The sequence below is a fragment of the Artemia franciscana genome, chromosome 14, assembly GCF_032884065.1.
Source record: "Artemia franciscana chromosome 14, ASM3288406v1, whole genome shotgun sequence".
Classification (NCBI taxonomy): Eukaryota; Metazoa; Arthropoda; class Branchiopoda; order Anostraca; family Artemiidae; genus Artemia; species Artemia franciscana.
The window spans coordinates 30,404,421-30,426,595 of record NC_088876.1 but is presented as its reverse complement, the minus strand read 5'-3'; the positions used below and the strand labels follow the sequence as shown (position 1 = coordinate 30,426,595).

At 34.9% G+C, this 22,175-nt stretch overlaps 1 protein-coding gene across 1 annotated transcript in view; it reads right to left on the bottom strand.

Moving 5' to 3' along the window:
* Positions 1 to 5,553: 5,553 nt before the first annotated feature.
* The window catches only part of LOC136035561 (succinate-semialdehyde dehydrogenase, mitochondrial-like), a 49,966-nt gene continuing 33,344 nt past the window's right edge, over positions 5,554 to 22,175 (bottom strand). Inside the window, exons 7-8 of the mRNA XM_065717431.1 lie at positions 15,103 to 15,272; positions 5,554 to 7,026 (exon numbers count right to left, since the gene is read on the bottom strand). Of these exons, the coding sequence (XP_065573503.1) occupies positions 6,756 to 7,026; positions 15,103 to 15,272 (441 nt within the window). The 3' untranslated portion in view covers positions 5,554 to 6,755. The remainder of the gene's footprint in view (positions 7,027 to 15,102; positions 15,273 to 22,175) is intronic.

Here is a 22,175-nt window from a genome sequence, read left to right as displayed (position 1 = left end):
CACGACTTCGTTTTCAGTGACAAAGACCTCCATGTTCAGTTTTCAATAAAAGTGAAATTAAAACAAGAGCTAAGAGCTCATATGGCACTTGTGACGAGGCAAGAAGAGCTAAGAGCCAAGAACTCATATGGTATGAGCTCTAAGATAATTCTAAGAATCAATAGATTGATTTAAAAGGAAAATCAGAGGCTTAATGCCGGTCGGTATTTAAAATAAGAGCTCTGAGTCACGATGTCCTTCCAAATATAAAGATTCATTAAGATCCGATCACCCACTCGTAAGTTATAAATACCTCATTTTTTCTAATTTTTCCTCTCCCTTTAGCCCGCCAGATGGTCGAATCTGGGAAAACGACTGTATCAAGCCAATTTGTGCAGCTCCCTGACACGCCTACCAATTTTCATCGTTCTAGCACGTCCAGAAGCACCAAACACGCCAAATCACTGAACCCCTCCCCCAACTCCCCCAAAGAGAGCGAATCCAGTACGGTTACGTCAATCACGTATCTATGACATTTGCTTATTCTATCCACCAAGCTTCCTCCCGATTCCTCCACTCTAAGTGTTTTCTAAGATTTCCGATTTCCCCCTCCAACTCCCCCCAATGTCAACAGATCTGGTCGGGGTTTGAAATGAGAGCTCTGAGACATAAATTCCTTCTAAATATCGAATTTCATTCAGATCTGGTCATCTGTTCTTAAGTTAAAAATACCTCACTTTTTCTAATTTTTCCAAATTAACACCCCCCAGCTCCGCCAAAGAGAACGGATCCGTTCCAATTACGTCTATCACGTATCTAGAACTTGTGCTTATTCTTCCCATCAAGTTTATCCCGATCTCTCCCTTCTAAGCGTTTTCCAAAATTTCTTTTTCCCTCCTCCAACCCCCCATTGTCCCCGGATCCAATTCCAGTCGAAAATGGAGCATCTGAGACATAAGATCCTTCAATATAATATACAAGCTTCATATTATGAAGTTTCATTAAGATCCGATCACCTATTCGTAAGGTAAAAATACCCCAATTATTACGTTTTCCAAGAATTCCGGTTTCCCTCTTCAACTTCCCCCAATATCACAGGATCTGGTCGGAATTTAAAGCACAAGATCCTTCTAAATATCAAATTTCATAGAGATCTGGTCACCCGTTCGAAAGTTACAAATACTTCATTTTTTTCAAATTACCCCCTCCCCCCCCCAACTCCACCAAAGAGAGCGGATCCGGTCCGCTTATGTCAGCCACGTATCTTAGACTTGTTTTTATTCTTCCCATCCAGTTTCATCCTGATCTCTCCGCTTTAAGTATTTTCTACGATTTCTGGTCCCCCCCCCAACTGCCCCCCCAATGACGCTGGATCCGGTTCAGATTTAAAATAAGAGATCTGAGTAACGATATCCATCTAAATATGAAGTTTCATTAAGGTCTGATCAACCGTTCGTAAGTTAAAAATACTTCATTTTTTCTATTTTTTTTAATTAATCGACCCCCACTCCCCTCCCCAGATTGTCAAATCGGGAAAACGACTGTTTCTAATTTAATCTGTTCCGGTCCCTGATACGCCTGCCAAATTTCATCGTCCTAGCTTACCTGGAAGTGCCTAAAGTAGCAAAACCGGGACTGACAGAATGACAGACCGACAGACAGTCCGACAGAATTTGCGATTGCTATATCACTTGGTTAATACCAAGTGCCATAAAAAAGAAACAAAGGTGTTCAGCAAAAAACTAAACTACAAAAGACTAAACTAAACCTAAACTACAACCAAACAGCTTAAGAAAGTGTAGCCATTTTTTTAAAGGTTTAGTTGTTTCTGCGAATCAACACATTACATTATTTGAATTTTTACCTATGAAAAGCTTTGCCAAATTCAAATAATTTAGTTTTCATGTAGGAATCAACATAAGGCATATTATAAGGTCTAAGACCTAAGATCCTGCCCTATATGGGCAAAGATGTTTTATTTTAATGTCCTGTGTTGTTTAAACTACCAAGGACACGAAAATAAAAACATATTTAGCCCTCTGGATTTATCTTAGTTCTGTCCAAAATCCAGGTTTCCTGCGAGTTTTCTTTTAGTTCCTATAAGCATTATTAGCTAGAATCCATCAGCAGTCCAATGTTGCCAATGATAAAACAATGATAAACCTCGAAAGCAAAAAAAAAAATAATAAGCTTCACAGTCATGCCTGAACACATGGGACTGAGGCTAGTTAGAAGGACCTCTCAAACAAAAAATGAAAAACAATGACATAAGTACAAATTTTGCATGTATTACTGAGAAAAGGAATGCATGTTTGACTTCTACTTTCCCAAAATACGAAGGGCATTAAGATTAGTCTTTCAGGGAAGACTCAGGGGAATGCTGAACTAAATCAAAACATGTTAAGTGCATATGGGTTGTCGAAAGAGTGTAACTCAGGAATGACTGATTATATTATTTTGGATCTTTCGGGAAAAATAAGGGAGATGATTAATTGACCAAAAAGGCCATATTTGCACACTACTACTACTACAACTACTGCTGCTTCTACTGCTACCACAACTACTATTACTTGTACCACTATTATTATTAAAATTACTACTTCTATAGCGAGTACCCCTAAGGCTGAAGATATTAAAAAAAATATATCTGAGGTAACCATAAGGGAAAAGTTGAACCACATAAAAACATACTGTGTGCATAAATATTGCTGATACGGGCAAATCAACAATATTTTCGGAATGGCTTATCGTATCAAGAAGAAACTTCAGGGGCATCATGAGTGGGATGTTCAGTTGAACAAAAGGCAAAATGTACGTGCTACAACTACTAGCGAATCTGACGATTCGCTCTAAACTTTCAGGCAGCAGCAGAATACTGTAATACCGGGAGATGGCAAGAAGAGAAATTTGTGATAAATTATCAACATGCTGAAGAAGTTTGATATCAGCTAATTCATGTTCCCAAACACACTGGAAGGCAATGTGGAGCAAATTTCACGTAGCCAATTAATAAAACGAAGTATAAATTCTAGAAAGCCTCTTCTGTAATGTAAAAAAAAACAGCAGATTGTTCTGAAATAAAATTAGTTCGAAGATCCATACACACAGGATTTCATAATTTTCTATTGTTAAAAGAGCTACGAGGATGAAATTGAATCTTCCAGAGATAAAGTATAAGACAAATCGTTCACGTGGGATAAATGAATTAAATTGTTAATAATTTAATCGGTTATTACTAATTCAAGTCCTACGCCAAATACACATCCTCTTGCACCGCCTTTCTTAGGTGGTGCCAGGTGGCACCGTCTTAATTCTAAATCTGATTTAGGGTTTATATAACGTTGTTCGTGACAGATTTTTTTTTTCATTTTTTTCAATAAGCAAACAGAATACAAGAGATAATGTTTATACTGATAGTCAAACAGTTCGTGGTAACAACTGTAGTAAAAAAACGGAATTTTGATGCTAAAATATACATCAAAAGAATCAGATTTTCATGCTGATTTTATATTATATATATATAAGTTTCATCAAATTTAGCCTTTGTCATCAAAAGTTACGAGCCTGGAAAAATTTGCCTTATTTTAGAAAATAGGGGAAAACACCCCCTAAAAGTCACAGAATCTTAACGAAAATCACACCATCGCATTCGGCGTATCAGAGAACCCTATAGCAAAATTTTCAAGCTCCTATCTACAAAAATGTGGAATTTCGTATTTTTTGCCAGAAGACAAATCACGGGTGCGTGTTTATTTGTTTGTTTGTTTTTTTTCCAGGGGTCATCGTATCGACCAAGTGGTCCTAGAATGTCGCAAGAGGGCTCATTCTAACGGAAATGAAAAGTTCTAGTGCCCTTTTTAAGTGACCAAAAAAATTGGAGGGCACCTACGCCCCCTCCCACGCTCATTTTTCTCCAAAGTCAACAGATCAAAATTTTGAGATAGCCATTTTGTTCCGCATAGTCAAAAACCATAATAACTATGTCTTTGGGAATGACTTACTCCCCTACAGTCCCTGGGGGAGGGGCTGCAAGTTACAAACTTCGACCAGTGTTTACATATAATAATGGTTATTGGCAAGTGTACAGTCGTTTTCAGGGGATTTTTTTTGGTTTGGGGGGGGTGGGGTTGAGGGGAGGGGGCTATGTGGGAGGATCTTTCCTTGGAGAAATATGTCATGAGGGAACAGAAATTCAACGAAAAGGGCGCAGAATTTTCTAAAATTACTAAAAAAAAAAACAATGAAAAAATAAACATGGAAAAGTTTTTTCAATTGAAAGTAAAGAGTAGCCTTGAAACTTAAAACGAATAGAGATTATTACGCATATGAGGGATTCTAAAAATACTTTAGCATAAAGAGTGAGGTATTTAGGAGGAGATAAATACTTCGCTCTTTATGCTATAGTATTTTTAGTAATTTCAACTATTTATTCTACGGCCTTTCTGATTCAGGGGTCATTCTTAAAGAACTGGGACAAAACTTACGATTTAGTGTGAAGAACGAGGATACAAAGCCCCACATATACATAATAAAAATTAAAGAATCTAAAAGTTTGTTACGTAAGTTAATTCTTAATTTACGTATGTTTTTTACTAATAAAACTGAAAAACTGCCATTTTATGTAACCGAAAGAAATTGCATGGCAACTAGGCCTCCTTCCCCATCCCTTATTTCTCAAAATCGTCTGATCAAAACTAAGAGAAAGCCATTTAGCCAAAAAAGGAATTAATATGCAAATTTCATTTTAATAATTTATGTGTGGAGAGCCAAAATCAAACATGAATTAATTCAAAAACGTTCAGAAATTACATAAAAAAACTAGTTTTTTTTAGCTGAAAGTAAGGAACGACATTAAAACTTAAAACGAACAGAAGTTACTCCGTATATGAAATGGGTTGTCCCCTCCGCAATCCCTCGCTCTTTACGCTAAAGTTTGACTCTTTGCCACAATTCTACTCTTTAAAACAATTAAAAGCTTTAGCGTAAAGAGCGAGGGATTGCGGAGGGGACAACCCATTTCATATACGGAGTAATTTCTGTTCGTTTTAAGTTTTAATGTCGCTCCTTACTTTCAGTTAAAAAAACTAGTTTTTTAATGTAATTTATAACAAAAGACCAGTAAAAACAAAACATCAGCCTAATTCCGATTTTTTATTTGAATTAAAAGCAGCAAACCCAAGGTTAATGCTTGAATGTCTGTTTTTTAACGATTTTACTGTTTCTTTAGAAACTATTAAAGAAGTCACGACAATTTTTTTGGTTGAATTTATAAAGAATCCATCAGCTACAATTTTTACTCAAATAATTCATGAGACAGAGACATGTAAATTTTTTATTTGTCATTAATAGGTCATTAATATGAATATATTACAAAAAAAATAGATAAACTTGAAATTACTTAAAAATCAATCCACAAAAAATATAACAAAAATCAAAACCTTAAAAATCAAAAACTTTATAAATACCTAGGCGAAATTTGAAAGTTTCCGAAACGACTAGTTGAGACGTTTGCCAACACGTTGGATCTACGATTGAACTAGGACATTCGTAATTTGAAAAGATACCACATAAAAATTTTGAAACATTAAAGATTTATTATACAATTGGAACAAGATACATTGAACAAATCAAATGATTTTCTCGAAAGTAACAAAACTTCGAAAAACCTAGCGACAGCCCCTTTACACGACGGATGTAAAAAGCATAAGAGACAACCCGCACATTGGAAACTCATCAGATTGGCTTTACGATTTAATTTATTAGAGGATCTACATCGAAACATATCCATTTGGCGTTTTGTATCCATCTGATGCCGCATCCTTGACGGGCTATTCCGTCAAAGCCAACTATTGATTCTTCAAAGTAAAAGATAAAAAAGAAAAAAAAAACTAGTTATAACACTGGGCAAAGGGTAAGTTGCATTTCAGACACTCGATGATGTGCCTCGTACCCCAAGCAAAATTGCCTTTAGGACTGAAAAAGGCTAACCAAAAAAAAGTTCATAATCAACAAACTACAACAATAGTTAGTTAGTTTTAAAGCCCAAGTTTAAAGACGCATGTGTTTTCATTTAGGAAAACTATATAATAACCCAATATCAGTTCAATATTAGTTTTTGCAGAAGTAGGACCAGGACATCCACCCCTCTCCTTCAGCACAAAGTATAAGAAGCTCACAAAGTGTATGCCGAAAAAGCTTTTTCCTGGAAAGAGGGTAAAACAGGGCTTCTTCAAGATTGGTTCTACAAGACCAGTATTCAACTTCCCCCCCAACTCCAAAAATATATTGAAACTGCGTCACTGCTTTTTTCTTTGGAATTGGCACGTGAGTAGGTATGGCAATTTTTCACAAAAAAGATATATACTTAAATAAAAATATCTTCGTCTTACAACCAGATAATTGGACTAAAAGTTTAACCTTTTCATGCCATATTTTCCTGTTTAAGAAAGAATTGGGTTTCCAACAATGAGGAGGGTAGGTCATAACAGAAAAGAATTATAGACACAAACGCAACTCCTTATAATTTCATAATAACTTATTGTCAGCATCAATATTTGCCGATGAAGCCAGGACCACACTCCCCCTAATATGAGGTTTTTAAATGCAGTAATAATTCCCTTTAAATACGATGAGTTTGTACTCGCTTACTACAATTATAATTCTTCCATCCTGTACAAATCAACACTAAAGATACATCACAAAATATAAAATAAAACCAAGAAAAACGGACTCCCACTATGAGATCTATCCCTGAATATTCTAACTTCCAAATTAGTTTAGTAGTTAAGACCCCCAAACGTGACATATTTAACATGAGTATATTCATCAATCCCGTGATGAGATCCCTCCCTTCCAAATCCTGACTCCTTAATCCCTCCGAAAGGAGCTTCTACTGATGAAATAATCCCTTCATTAACTCCTACTATCCCTGTTTGAAGTTTCCTGGCAACTCTCCAGATTTGTTGATAATCGTTGCTAAAGAAATATCCGGCTAGGCCACGCCTTGTATTATTAGCCATTTCAATTGCATCTGCTTCAGTTTTAAACCTAAAACGAAAATATAGAAAAGAAAGAGCAGGGCAATGTATAATAGAGGGGACAAGCCTTGGACCACTTGCATAAGTAAATAAGTGAATATCAGAGACAGTCTTTAGCCTATATAAAAGCAAAACCGTTTCTATGAGAGACAGCGTTTCAAGTTTGAATCCACTCCAATAAGCTATGAATAGGCAAAGGAACATTTGTACAACATATCCCTCCAATGAAGAAATAACCAAAAATTACGCTTTTTTCGGCATTTAATGGTAATAACTGAATAAAACAAATTTCTTCTACAGCAAAATAAAGTCAGAATCCAAACCAAGAGGCAACCGACAGGAAACATAGAAATAACCTTTTACAGCGAACTATAGCTAAAAACAGCATGCAAGTTATATAGTCAGCAACTCCTGCCAGTCTTTGATCGATATTTGTGGTGACAAGATAGACTGTAGCGAAAATGCTGCCCAAGAAGTTTTAAATACAATTTTTAAATTTAAATTTTGAATGGAAGTTTTAAAGGGAAGCGGGCAATTACAACCTGAGACTTTTTTAGGTAGGATTTAAATGGAAGTATCTCTTATTTTCCTCTTTTGATACATTTTTTAAATGTCTCCCTGTTTCTGAGAGAAGGGCATTATCTTACCCCTGTCCCTACCCTGGTAGAGCCGAAGGATCATTGAATTTCACACGGTAAAACAAAGACCTAGCGACAACACCTTTACACAACAGATATAAAAAGCGTAAGAAACTAGCGGCACATTGGAAATCCCTCTTGTTATGGTTCCGCAATATAGTTTATAAAAATAAGTACAGAGAAACACCTTCATCTCCTTGACAGGCCTTTCCATCAAAGCCACCAATTGATTCTTCAAAGTAAAGGGTCAAAAAGATTGATTTATGGGCTTGTCGTACAACGACGATAATCCCATCGGGAATAAACCAAAAAGAGAGATTAAAAAAAGATCTGATGCCGAACTGGCCAACCATGACAAAACAAAGAGAGAAAAAATTTCAAGCTGAAGAAGAAAATGGAACTGCGAACACTAGACGCGGCGCGGATATTTCGCCTGTATAAAACAAGGCGTCCTCAATGTTAAATATAGACGAAAAGCAAAGATAAAATATAAAATAATCAATAAGACCTAACATTAAGTCTAAACTAAGAAATAAACCACAAACCAATATCTATATATATATAATCAATGATACTGCGATTCAGCACCATAGAAGTATTTGCATATGTTACCGTGAATGTCCGAAATTCCTTTTTCTCTGCTTGGATTCAATTAGCTTTAGGAGTCAGCTTTTTCAGACTTATACAAGCTCTGAGGATAAAAGTTTAAGTTAGGTTAGATTATGTTAGTTTAGGTTAGGTTAATTTGGTTCTAAAGATCAGAAATGGGTTAAAAACTTAACCTAAGCTATTCTAACCCAACCTAACTTCACCTCACCTGACCCGTCATCATCAAACTTGCATTAAATTAAAAAAGTTAACTGGCAACGCTGACTAAATCCAGGGAGAAAAAAAAGGTATTTTGGACATTCATCGGTGAATGTCAACAATCACCAATTTGCGGACATTCACGGCAACATATACACAATTGCGAGTTATTTCAATGAGAACACTGAAGTAACTGAATAAAATGTAAAAAATGGATACAAAACTAATTATTTTGTTGCGAAATTATCCTTTTGTGAGCTTCCACTGCTGCAATTTCCTTGCTCTTATAAAGACTAAGAGCAAAATTCTCGTTTGTTTCTTCGTTTTGAAATTTTTTTCTCTCTTTGTTATTTTTTAGAGCGACTAAAGCCTTGTAAAGCGTTTATACTGAGCCTATTTCATTTTCGTTGAGTAATTGATAAGCGTTCCAGAATCTTAAAAAACAAGAATTATCTAAACAGGAGTGGCTAAGCACGAATGTGGATTGTATACAAATAAAATTAGGACAAACTTAAAATTTTTTGACATTTCGTCCAAAAAGCGGACTTGAGCCCCTTTGTATTTTGTAGAGCATGATTAATTTTTTCGTTCCCTTTTCACTAATACATGGATAGGCTTCAGTTTAGACTGTAGTACCTCTGATTAGAGGGTAAACATGCGGCACATAAAGAAGCCACATGTTGCTTTGTTGGCAATAAAACGGTTAAAAAGATTGTTTTGTTTTTTTCTGATTTTTGTTTTATAATTTTCATTTATATTGAGCTATTCGTTGTTGTGGCAGTTTTTTCTTTCTTTTCTTTAGTTTTTAGGTCTTTCAAAATAACATACTGATTAGTTTACATATATATATATATATATATATATATATATATATAATATATATATATATATATATATATATATATATATATATATATATATATATATATATATATATATATATATATATATATATATATATATATACATATATATATATATATATATATATATATATATATATATATATATATATATATATATATTATATATATATATATATTATATATACATATATATATATTATATATACATATATATATATATATATATATATATATATATATATATATATATATATATATATATATATATATATATATATATATATATATATATATATATATATATATATATGGCCATAATCGTTTTATATTCATAAGAACTCTAACGGAAGGATTTTGTTACATTTAATGGGGAAATCTTTATCCTTATCGAGAAGGATTGCGCTGCAAAAATTTAAAAAACAGTCAATAATTATTTCCCTATTTTCTAAAATAACTATTTGATACTGGGTACCTTAATCCCTTCTTCATAGGGGCTCACCCTAGACCACTTATTGAGTCAAGAGCAAGGTTGGGCTCAGTGGATACATCCACTCCAAGTTAGTTAATTATGAGTTATACATCTTCAACCAGGAATAGGTCAAACTACACTGCATAACAATCAGCAATAATAACCTTTCCTAAGGAAAACTATGAGGGATAGAAGATCCATCAGACAGGAAAATGGCCCAAATAAAAGGGTTTAATGATTGAAAATAGAACCTTATTTCATGGATAGGAACATGGAAGAAAGACAGGATTATTTGATTCTACTAGAAGCCTTATGGCGTTGAGATTATATATGCGTTCACTTTATAAAGTAAACAAAATAATATAAAGAAGAAACGACCAAAAAGGGGGGTTTAAAGGCAAAACAAAAGCCCCCATTTTTGATCATTTCTTCTCTATATTATGGCAGACCAATGTGGTCTATGAAATTACCTTTAAACTAAATAATTATCGAGAAAGGAAAAACTAACTAATTTACAGGAAATTTTAACAGAAATAAGCCAGAAACTAAGCAGAGACATTGTTCTTTGTCGTCTCTTCTGTTTTTAGGTTGTCATCAAAGGCTTTTCACCGTCTCCTATCAATCATTGGGCTGTCATCCCTCAAGAAATACGCTAGATAACTCAGGTATTTTGCATTAAAGACAACATGCTCAGGTCTTTGGCCTCGCAAATATAGGCTGACGTCACGTCCTTCAGCTCATTCTGCTTCGTACTATTGGTGGTTCAGGCTTCTGACCCTCCTAATTGCGCTCTTGCTCATTATGGGGGATGCTAAGGCCTTCGAACCTCGCAAGCATATTATCATATTATCATGACGTCACTTTTCTATTTCTTTGCGAAGTATAACCTAATTTCATCCTCACCTCCCTCTCTCCGCTCTGGCATATAGCCCTCGAGAGCTACTCTAAAAAGCTGGGTCTTTCGACTCTTGTATATAAGGATCTTCGATCTTCACAAATCTAGCTTGACGTAACCTCCCTTCACTCAATATGATTACTATAGCCAACAGCTTTGGCCTTCTATCCTCGCACATCTGTCATCATGACGTCATAATTTTATTCAATTTTTATTTCTCGTATTCTTTGTAGTATATATCCGTTCGCGAGGTTATAAAACTGTTCTATATAAATTTGCTTGTTTTTAGCTGGATTGGTATAGCTAATCTCGTGTGTGCACAAAAAAACTATTCGTACACACAAGCAATTGATTTTGTGTATACATTTTAGATACATTTTCTGGTCTTTCTTCACTTCAATTTTTTGACTTTATAACCTTTTTCCATACTCATTACTCGAAAAACTAGTTAGGTTATTTGTATTATCACTTTATGAGGATATGGTCGTCATTCAGTGTGTCATTCGTATGACACATATGGTCGTCATTCAAACAAATGTGTCATTCAGAGCATCGTCATGAGATTTTCCCCAGCAATTGAAAATTTATATAGAAGTTCAAGAAGAATAATAGATGCATTATCTTTAGGGATGATATTTTTAGCATAGATACCCCGCTTTAAACTCGAAGAATTGTGACGCCAAATAATGTAAAGGAGGACACAGGAATTTTTGAAGGGATAGGACTAACGAAATGGGGTGAAGATTTAAGGACACGAAGGTTTGCTAGCATGTCCAAGTCCGAGTCATCTTGTGCATTGTCATTGAGGATGCTCATAGCGTTCCTCGTTTAATTTATATAGCCGGTTTCTGGAACCTTTCAAGACTTAACAGGGCCTGTCTTGTAATCAAAATTAGAGTAATTTATTTCAAAACAGGTTTCATATTCCTTGATAACAGAAACCACAGGCTAAATTTTGTTGTCTTTCATAATCCTAATCCTTGGGTATTTTGTCAAACCCGCAATTAATAAAAAGGCACAAATGAATTTTAAACCGGTTAGTTCTGCAAATTGTTCTTCTTCCTGATGTTAACTGCTGAGTTGGAAACAGGGTTTAGAAGATGCCGATGCTTGGCACTAGCGAAGAGATATTACCGAATTCTACTACTTACTGATCGAACACACCCTAAGGTCACACATCGGAAGCCCAGGCTCAAGCAAACGAAAGAGGGAAGGGGAAGGCCCCCATTTGCTTTTAATATTTAGAAAGTGCCCTAGAGCTTTCAGTTCTCAATCAAATGGCTCTATGCCAAGTTTCTAAGACACCCCTTTCACACTAAGTGGCTAGAAAAATATCAATAATAACAGTAATACAATGTAGGCAAATTACTCTTTACTGAGGCAACGCAAGGAGCATTGCCTTTTAACAAGTTAAACATAAAAAATAAATCTTAAAGGAACCAAGAAAAAGATCGGCCTATAGTACAATTTGAGCCAAAACTATTTTTATTTAACTCGAAAAGCTTTTGAGGGTCGCATTTCCTGGTAGCAAGGAAACAAATTATTGGTTTTTATTTCATTTTGAGGGGATATTTGTCTTTTAAATATTTTTTATACTTTTAACTGATGTTAATTTACTTGTTGTTTTTAGTTGTTGAATCTATGATGCCCTTAGGGGCTTGTGATAGCATTGGTTTTTTTTAATACATATAAAAAAAAGTGCGAACTGTTCTGTGTACTAAATATAAAAAAAACGCGAATGTTCACGAACCACAGTAAATAGTATACAGTATTAATACCAAGCATAAAAAAAAAATGCAAATACAGAGTTTGACGATTACTTTGTACACACAGAACTTATTTAAGATTTCTCTAATTACACGAAAACCTTACAAATAATTACTTAAAATAACCATAGCACATCTAAAAACGTGATAGGGAGCATAAAAATGTAGCTACGTGTGCTGCTCCGCAACTGTGACGCTTAATTGTCCCAATAGTCCACGGGGTCTTGGCACCGGAGGTATAGTTGCGGCTTTGATTGACGTTACTACATTGAATAAAATCAAATTTTGAATGGGGCTAATAGTACAAAAAAGTTTTAGGCAAACGGAGACACAAATTCACCTGCCCTTTCATCACCTCTCTATTATCACAAAATATCAAGGCCCCTTGCCTCTTTTCCCCCAATACTCAAGTTTCAACTCGACCCAATAAGTCGTTCTAGAGATGTTTCAGATATACCATTTTCATAACCTGAATACAAACTTTCATTCGATTTATCTATGCTCCTTCTTCAAGTTAAAATTTAAGGCCACTTGGCCCTCCAGCACCCCCTGGAAAATACCAACACGATTCACAAAGCTATTCCTAGCGTAACGCAGATATGTGATATTGATAACCTGGGTTAATATCTCTTTCGGTTTATATCACTGCTTAGTCTGTAATAGATCATAGACCTGCCTGGGCTTATACTGTCAAAAATTCGAACATATGAAGTTTCATGAAGTTTCCATGAAGTTTCCCATGAAGTTTCAATTTAATCAACAAAGCCATTTCCGAGATATTGCAGATAAGGTGCTTTAAACACCTGGTAACACTTAACCCCTTTTTATTTAGCACTACTAACCGTAGGTAGGTTATTAACCCCATATGAGCCTACTGTGCAAAACCGTTTATGTGAATTCGAGAAAAGACTTTTTAGTCTCCCTATCAAAAGCCTGGCCCTCTTCCAAGGCAAACTTTGAGATCCAACTGCCCCCCCCTAACATTCCCTGCAAGTTTCAACTTGATACTTCATTTCCAAGATGCTGTAGATGCGTTATTTCTATAGTACATGATCAATGATCAACACATGATCAATGAGTCCCATCTATAATCTACAATCTACGCATCTACAATCAGCCCTCCAATAAGAAAGGTTCTGGGGAAACACAATACCTTAAAGGTACACGGCTCTTTACACAGAAGCGCTATAATGTTGCCTTTGCCAATTCTTATTTCGTTATTTCTGTTGTCCTTACAAATATCAAGTTTAAAATATCAGGTATTTATTCAGACTAGCGACTAATACTTAGTTTTCAAAGTTTTGTGAAAGTAAATTTCTGAAAACATGAATTTTATTTTATCCAAGAAACAATAATTGGCTACGATAGTTTTCCCTCTCAATGAGATAATGTATTTTTGTTTTAGTTCTATTTACTAAAGGGCTACCACTAATTTGAGTTTTGTGACAGTAAATTTCTGAAAACATGAATTTTATTTTATCCAAGAAACAATAATTGGCTACGATAGTTTTCCCTCTCAATGAGATAATGTATTTTTGTTTTAGATCTATTTACTAAAGGGCTACCACTCTTTGAGATTTTTCCAAAAGAGAAAACTTGTGCCCTCTATATTTTTGCCATCTGAATTTAAAAATAAAAAAGTTAAAAGTAAAAACCTTTCTTGGAGTATCATTAAAAAATGTATTTTTGACACTTTAATTGAAAAAATTGGACAAAATGTTCCCAGATTTTGAAAAATATATTTTGACACCCTTTAGATTGAAATCTCAGTCCTGAGTCTTGGATGTTGAAAAAAGTATGTATTATTTCATATATTTATATTATATATATTGTTCTATATTATCACATTATATATAATATGAAAACTTGTAAGTTATATTATATAATATATATGAAACTTTATCCTCAAAATTTTAAGTTGATGTAAGCTCCAATCCTCAAAATTTTAAGTTGATGTAAGCTCCACTTCGATATACAAAAAATACTAAAGAGAAACAACACTAAAGAGAAAATACTTTTCGGACTTACTACAAAAGGTGCAACATTTTTCAAAAGCTTGTACGATCCGAAAGTCGTGTCAAAGCGATACACTTAGTGGAAATAACTATTTACATTCGAGTCATTGGAGTCAATATAACGTAAATATTTTTTTATCCAGAATTTTTTTTTTTCTAGATAACACCGAATGTAGTCGCGGCACTAGTAGTAGAAGTGCTATGGGGTTGTGTGGGGGTTATAAAAAAGGAATTATGGGAAATAGGGAATTCTTGGGGGGGTGTAAAGAGTGAGGCTTTAAATAGATTCGGGATAGAGGAGGGGCTTGCGTGGGTGCGTTGGCCTCAGGCAGCTTGGTGTAGCATTAGGTTGTTAGTGGTAGCAATAGTAACTTGTTTACATTCGAGTCATTTGAGTCAATATAACGTAAATATTTTTTTTTCTTTATTTGAAACATTCAATTATATCAATAGATCTTTATAACTTATATCTTTGAGATAAATTACTTTTTGAATATTTTTAAATATTTTTCTAATATCGTAAATAATTAACCTTTAATATTTCTACTATTAAATGATTATTTAAATAATCAACGAGTCTTTATAAAACTCGAATCCACCTTCTTTGGAGTAAAGCAGTTTGAGACATACCTTATACATAAACAAACAGGTCCAAAAATTTCTTCATTAAAGCATTCCATTTGTTCATCAATATTGGTAAGAACGGTGGGCTCATAAAACAATCCACCTAGTTTGTGTTGCTTTCCTCCAATCACAACCTTTGCTCCTTTATTTACAGCATCTTTAACAAGGCTTTCAACCTGAGAAAACAAAAATAGTTACAAGTCAAGAATGTGATCTTAGTAAATAGTATATCTATCTATATATATAAAAATAAGTTGTCTGTGTGTGTGTGTGTCTGTCGAGTGACGTCATGTTTGTGTGTCGACTGACGTCATGTCTTCGACTGACGAAATTACAGACCGGGACATCGGGACACGAATGACGACCGGGACACCGGCACATCTATATATATATAAAAATAAGTTGTCTGTGTGTGTGTGTGTGTCTGTCGAGTGACGTCATGTTTGTGTGTCGACTAACGTCATGTTTTCGACTGACGAAATTACAGACCGGGACATCGGGACACAAATGACGACCGGGACACCGGCACATAGGGAATATAAATGACGACCGGGACACTCAAAGAGAAAGCGACCGGGACACAAGGAATGTTCGATTAGCAATCACCATCAACAAAGCACCGGGACACAAATGACAACCGGGACACAGGGAGTATAAATGACGACCAGGACATAAGTAAAAAAAAACTAAAAAAACTAAAAAAAAGGTAAAAACTACAAAAAAACTAAAAAGAAAAAAACTAAAAACTATTAAAAAAAAACTAAAAAAGCTAAAAAACTAAAAAAACTAAAAAAGTAAAAAAATAAAAAAAGGAAAAAAATGAAAAATAAATGAGAAACAAACATAAAAAAATAAAAACAAAAAAACTAAAAAGAAAAAAAGGGGAAAAATACAAAAATTTATTTCATCATATACCATTTCAAAAACGAATGTATATACAGACCGGGACACCGGGATACAAATGACGACCGCGACACAGGGAATATAAATGACGACCGGGACACAGGGACACAACTACAACTGGGACGCCGGGGGGCACAGGGGGATATATAAATGACGACGGGGACACAGGGAATGTTCGATTAGCAATCACCATCAACAAAGCTCAAGGGCAATCATTAGAATCATGAGGTATAACTAAAAAAAACTAAAAAAAAAGGTAAAAAACTAAAAACTAAAAAAAGACCAATTCAAAAACGAATGTATATACAGACCGGGACACCGGGAAACAAATAACGACCGGGACACCGGGACACAAGGAATATAAATGACGCCCGGGAAACTCAAAGAGAAATCACAGACTGGGACACCGGGACACAAATGACGACCGGGACACAGGGAATATAAATGACGACCGGGACACAGGGACACAACTACAACGGGGACGCCGGGGGCACAGGGGGATATATAAATGACGACGGCGACACAGGGAATGGTTGATTAGCAATCACCATCAACAAAGCTCAACGACAATCATTAGAATCATGAGGTATAGATCTGAATACGGATTGTTTTCCCATGGACCATTATATGTTGCATGTTCAAGAGTCGGTAAACCTGACAATCTATTTATATGCACAGACAATGGGACAGCAAAGAATGTTGTATATTCGCAAGTTTTACGTAGTTAAAAACATATATATATATATATATATATATATATATATATATATATATATATATATATATATATATATATATATATATATATATATATATATATATATATATATATATATATATATATATATATATATATATATATATATATATAAGTATATATAAATGTATATATATATATATATATATATATATATATATATATATATATATATATATATATATATATAATAGTAGCGCTGTATGCCTTATGATTTACTGAACTTCCTTCTGTGACAAAACTTCCTAATGACAGAAATTGATACTGATAACGACCCGTCACACAATATATCCTCCTGTGACCAAAAAAGCATAAACCCATGTCATTTTCCTTGACATAAGGGTTCCCGCTTCTGTACGAAGAGAGACTTCAACTAAAGTCTCCGAAGTTTCCAGATTACTATGCAGAATCCCAATTTTTTCACTCTCGCTAAAAAAAAATGAAAAATACTTCTATTGGTATTTTTATTGAATTTTTTTTAAGCATATTTATTTATTTGATTAGAAAAAGAAGAAAATGTACAGCACGATGATGCAATCCCTTTGCATCATCTGAAGTGCCCTTTATAAGAGTGAAAGTGATCAAAGGGCAGATACCTCCCCCTCCACGTCGTATTTTCCCAAAATGCAACTGACTGAAATTTTGAGATGACCATTTGTTGTCCTAGAAACTTCAAAAAGGGCTAATTCGATTGGAAATTGAAAGTGCTAGTGTCCTTTTAAATAGTTTAAAGAGATTGGAGGGCAACCAGCATCCCCCCACGCCCATTATTTCACCAAACACATCCAATCAAAATTCTAAAATAGACATGTTGTTCAGCGTAGTTGAAAGGTCCCAAAATTATGTCTTTGAGGATGACACCCCGCACAGCCCTCATGATAAGTGTTGTAAGATATACCCCGGGGGCTTATAAAGTTTTTACAGAAAGAGTGGTCACCCTTTTCAAGAGTCAAAGTAATCGGAGGGTATCTGCCACCCCCCCCCCCCCCCGCCACGCCGTATTTTCTCCAAATGCATCCGATAGAAATTTTGAGATAGCCATCTGTTCAAAATAGTCCAAAGATGACATAACAAGGTCGTTGGGGTTGAAACAACCCCCCAGGATCTGGGGTAAGGGTTGTAAGTTAATGCCACAGGGCCATGTAAGGTTTTTACGGAAGAGAATCAGACGCGATGGAGGGCAACGGTCCCCCTCCCCGACATCCTTTTTTCCCCAAACACATTCGATCGAAATTTTGAGATAGCTGTTTTGTTACCAATAGTCCAAAGAGCATATAAGAGTGTCTTCAGGGTGGAAACAACCCCCCAGAGCCTTGGGACAAGGGTTGTATGGTATGCACCAGGGCATATAAGGTTTTAAAGGAAAGGGTGGTCGCATAAACTTTTGATCGCTCATTTGATTAGAAGTCAGAAGTTTAAGTGCCCTTTTAAGAGTCAAAAGTGAATGGAGGGCAATTCTCCCCCCTTCCAAGTCTATCATTCCCAAAAAAAATTAGGACTAAAACTTTAAGAAAGCTATTTTGTTCAGCATTGCTGAAAGGCCCAGTAATAATACCTTTGAAGATGTCAGCCTCCCACACAGTCTTCAGGGCATTGGCTGTAAGTTAGGCAATTCGTTCACTACTCTATTTACAATATTGAGTGAAAATTTGAGCTAAATCAATAGACGCTATGTGCATGCAGGATGTCAAAATAGGGTATCTCCAGAACTGATTTGGTTATTAAGATGGAACTTTCAGAGAATGCTTAAAGGTGAAGATCAGCTGACCAAAAGGCAATATGTGCACAATACTTCTAATGCTAGTATTACTGCTACATATGTGCTAAGTTGAAACTGCCAGGACTTGATGAGAGGGAGATATTTTACAGACCAAAAGGCAATATTTTAATACTAGTGCTGCTACTAGTACTACTGCTATTACTATTAATACTCTATGCTACTATACTTTTGGGACGGGGGTCAGTGGCGTGACTCTGTAAGCTTAGCCAGAGTCGACCCAGCTCTAAATTGGTACCTGGAGAAATCTGGGGAAGGTAAACAGGAAGGGTGTGCGAAAGCACAGGATGGCTGGCCCCCAACCCCCCATTGCACTTGCTGGCTGAAGGGCCATGAAACGGAGATCAACACCGCCGGTACGGACTGTAAAGTCTAATGCCGTACCCTCTACCTTTACCTTTTTATGCTACTATACTAGCAATGTCTATACTACTACTGTGACTTCTATTACAACTATGCCTAAGGGTATGAAGGTGAAATTTTCAAGGAATTTTGAGGGGGAAAGGTGGACTAAATCACAACACACCATCTGTATTCAGGTTGCCAAAAGGGCATAATAGCAATATCTTAAGAACAGTTTGTTGTGTGAAATTGAAACTAACAGGGCTTGTTGTGGGGGATGTTGAACAAACTAAAAAAAAAATATTCGCGTCCTAATTCTGCTGCTTCTACTCATTTTACTACTACTGCTACTATTATTACTACTTCCACTACTATTACTGCCACTAAAGCTAAGGCGTCTTCTATTAATTCTACTGCTACTACTACTGCTGCCGCTATTAAAACTATGGCTATTAAGGGGGGAAATTTGGGATATATTGAAACTGTAGGGAACTATCGAAACACACTGTGCCCACATAAGTTTTCAAGAGGACGAATCAGGAATGCTTCAGGAGCGATTGATGATATTAAGTTGAAAGTTTCAGCGGATGTTGAAGAAATCAAACGTGCTATGCGCATACTACTACTAATGCTACTACAACTATTGCTACTACGCAAGCTAAGGGTATTAAGGTGAAGCTTTTAAGGAATATCCAGAAGGATGTTGAAGTAAATCAAAACTAGCTATGAGTATGTGGACTTTCAAAAAGGTGACAAAGTAATATTCGGAGAACGGCTTACATTATTAATTAACTTGTGGCGGATTTTGAAATAGCCATGTGAATCCTGTTTATACTACCCTTACAGTTACTGTAACTAATGACGCAAAGGGTATGAAGGTGAAACTGTTAGGGAACGTTTAGGGGGAGTTTCAATTAAACACAGAAACTGTATGCATGCAGGTTTTCAAAAAGAAATATTATCAATATCAAAAGCAACATAACTTTATAATAGCAAGGAATATCATTGCAACTTTTAAAGCAGCTAATTCGATTCAAAATTAAAAGTTCTAGTGTCCTTTTAAGAGTAACAAGAGATTGAAGGGAAGCAGCCCTTCTCCCGAGCCCATTTATTTTCCAAACACATCCAGTCAAAATTTTGAGACAGCCATTTTGGTCAGCATAGTAGAACGGTCCAGCAACTATGTCTCTAAGGATATTGGCCATGTCAACCACCCACAATTATGCAATTGCCCCATTATATTTTAAAAACCAAATGTTGCTTTAAAACTAAATCAAAAGGCATTATATTTATGGTTGCCAATAAGACACCTCAGCAATATATCGAGAACGACTTTTTCGGGCTACTACTATTACTACTTCTGCTTTTACAATTTTAGTAAATGAAAAGAGTGTAAGTGTATCCAGGTTGCCCAACAGCATAGATAAAATCTTTTAGGAGTTATATTAAGTTTGAATTTTTCAGGTCAACTTGAAAAGGCATAAAACTAAATTGAAGAATACCATTTGTGTCAACTAATCGTTGAAAAACTTTCTCCAAGATATAAATAGCAAGCCAAACATTTATAGAAAATAAATGGATTCTTATGGAAAAAACGAAAAAATATATTTTTTTTTTTTTTTCATTAAAAAGATTATGTCAATAAAAAACGAACAAAAAACAATTCAAAAAATTTTTCCACCAAAACAGTTTTTTCAAAGAAAAGTAAAGAGGCATATTAGCTCACAGACGAGAGAAAATTGCATTAAATAATCAAGTCAAAATTAAAACGATCAGAAACAACCACAAAGTAGAATTAACGCCACCTACACATTCTAAATAGCATTTTTCTCAACGCCATAAAAATTTTAATTTAATTCCTTTGGCAGTTCTTGAGATATCACAGATACATCCTTTTGACAATGATGATGCAGAGAGTGCCTTTTGATTTAATTCAACATAAGTATGATAGACCCTATATAGAAAAATTGCCACCATATAGAAAAATTGGGAAAAAAGTTTCCCACCTTGAACAACAAGGAAAACCACTTTTTTGCATTGGTAGCACTGATAAGTTATCTTTTTTTCTTCGGCGTTAGCAGGGCAGTACAGCATCATAAAGAGCTATTTAGGGGCTCATTTGAAAGGAAGTCACAATATATAGCATCTTCCGCAATTAACAAAAGACAATATTGCAATGAAATGTCACTTTTGGCATAAAAATGCGTCTTTCTATACAAGATAATATAAGAAACGTACCACTTGACACGTACACGTAATACACGTACACGTACCACTTGACAAGGGATAGTACAGCATAACTAATTGATGTTTATCTGCTCTAAAGTACCAAGGACATTAAAAATGAAATTTTATTTTTTAAACTCAGGAAGTGGAAACTTACACAGTTATATACGTCTCAAAAAATTAGGAAAACCTGGAAACTCAACCTTCAAGCAGTTCGTGGTAACGAACCGTCAGTAAAGAGTGACGCGGCTCAATAGTAACCGAAACTCTAAAACCGGAATTTCCATGGCAATACATACTACATCAAAAGAATTAAATTTTTATATTGTTTCCAAATATAAAGTCGCTAAGTTTAATGTTAAAAATCAAAAGCTAGGAGCCAAAAAAAAATCGCCTGATTTTCAAAAAAGCAGGGAAACACCCCCAAAAAGTCAAGCCATCCTAACAAAACTTTTTTTTGCCAAAAGGCCTCATTACTGATGAAGAATCACCGGAAATTCATTCAGTTGATTGAATCGCTCGATTTGCAAATCGAGTGATTAGAGAGGTAAGTAGCTTCAAAAACCTCAAAGACGAAGAAAGACCAAGAAATAATCCTGATTTTTTGTACGAGTTCGAGAAAAGAGGTACATAAGTTAAGTAGCGATGCATCCAAAAACTAAATATTACAAATAGAATTTTTTATAACGGAAAATATTGAAGAAAATTTAATAAATTTTTACTCTCTGTCTCAGTACACTGAATGCGAAAAAAATACAGCCAGGCGCCAGCTTTAAGATTGAATATAATAAATTTGAGATAATCATGAAAGACTTTGTGTTTTTGTATGAGCTCGTACAAGTTTTTGTACGAGTTAGGAAAAGAGGTTGAGCAGTTAATTAGCGATGCATCTTAAAATAAAATAATAAAAAAATAACTTTTTACAACTGAAAATGTTCAAGAAAATTTAATAAATTTTTATTCTCTGTCTCAGTGCACTGAACAAGAAAAAAAAATACAACCATGCACCAGTTTTAACATTAAATATAACAAAAGGTGAGATAGGCATAAAAGACTTGTGTTTTTTTTTGTATG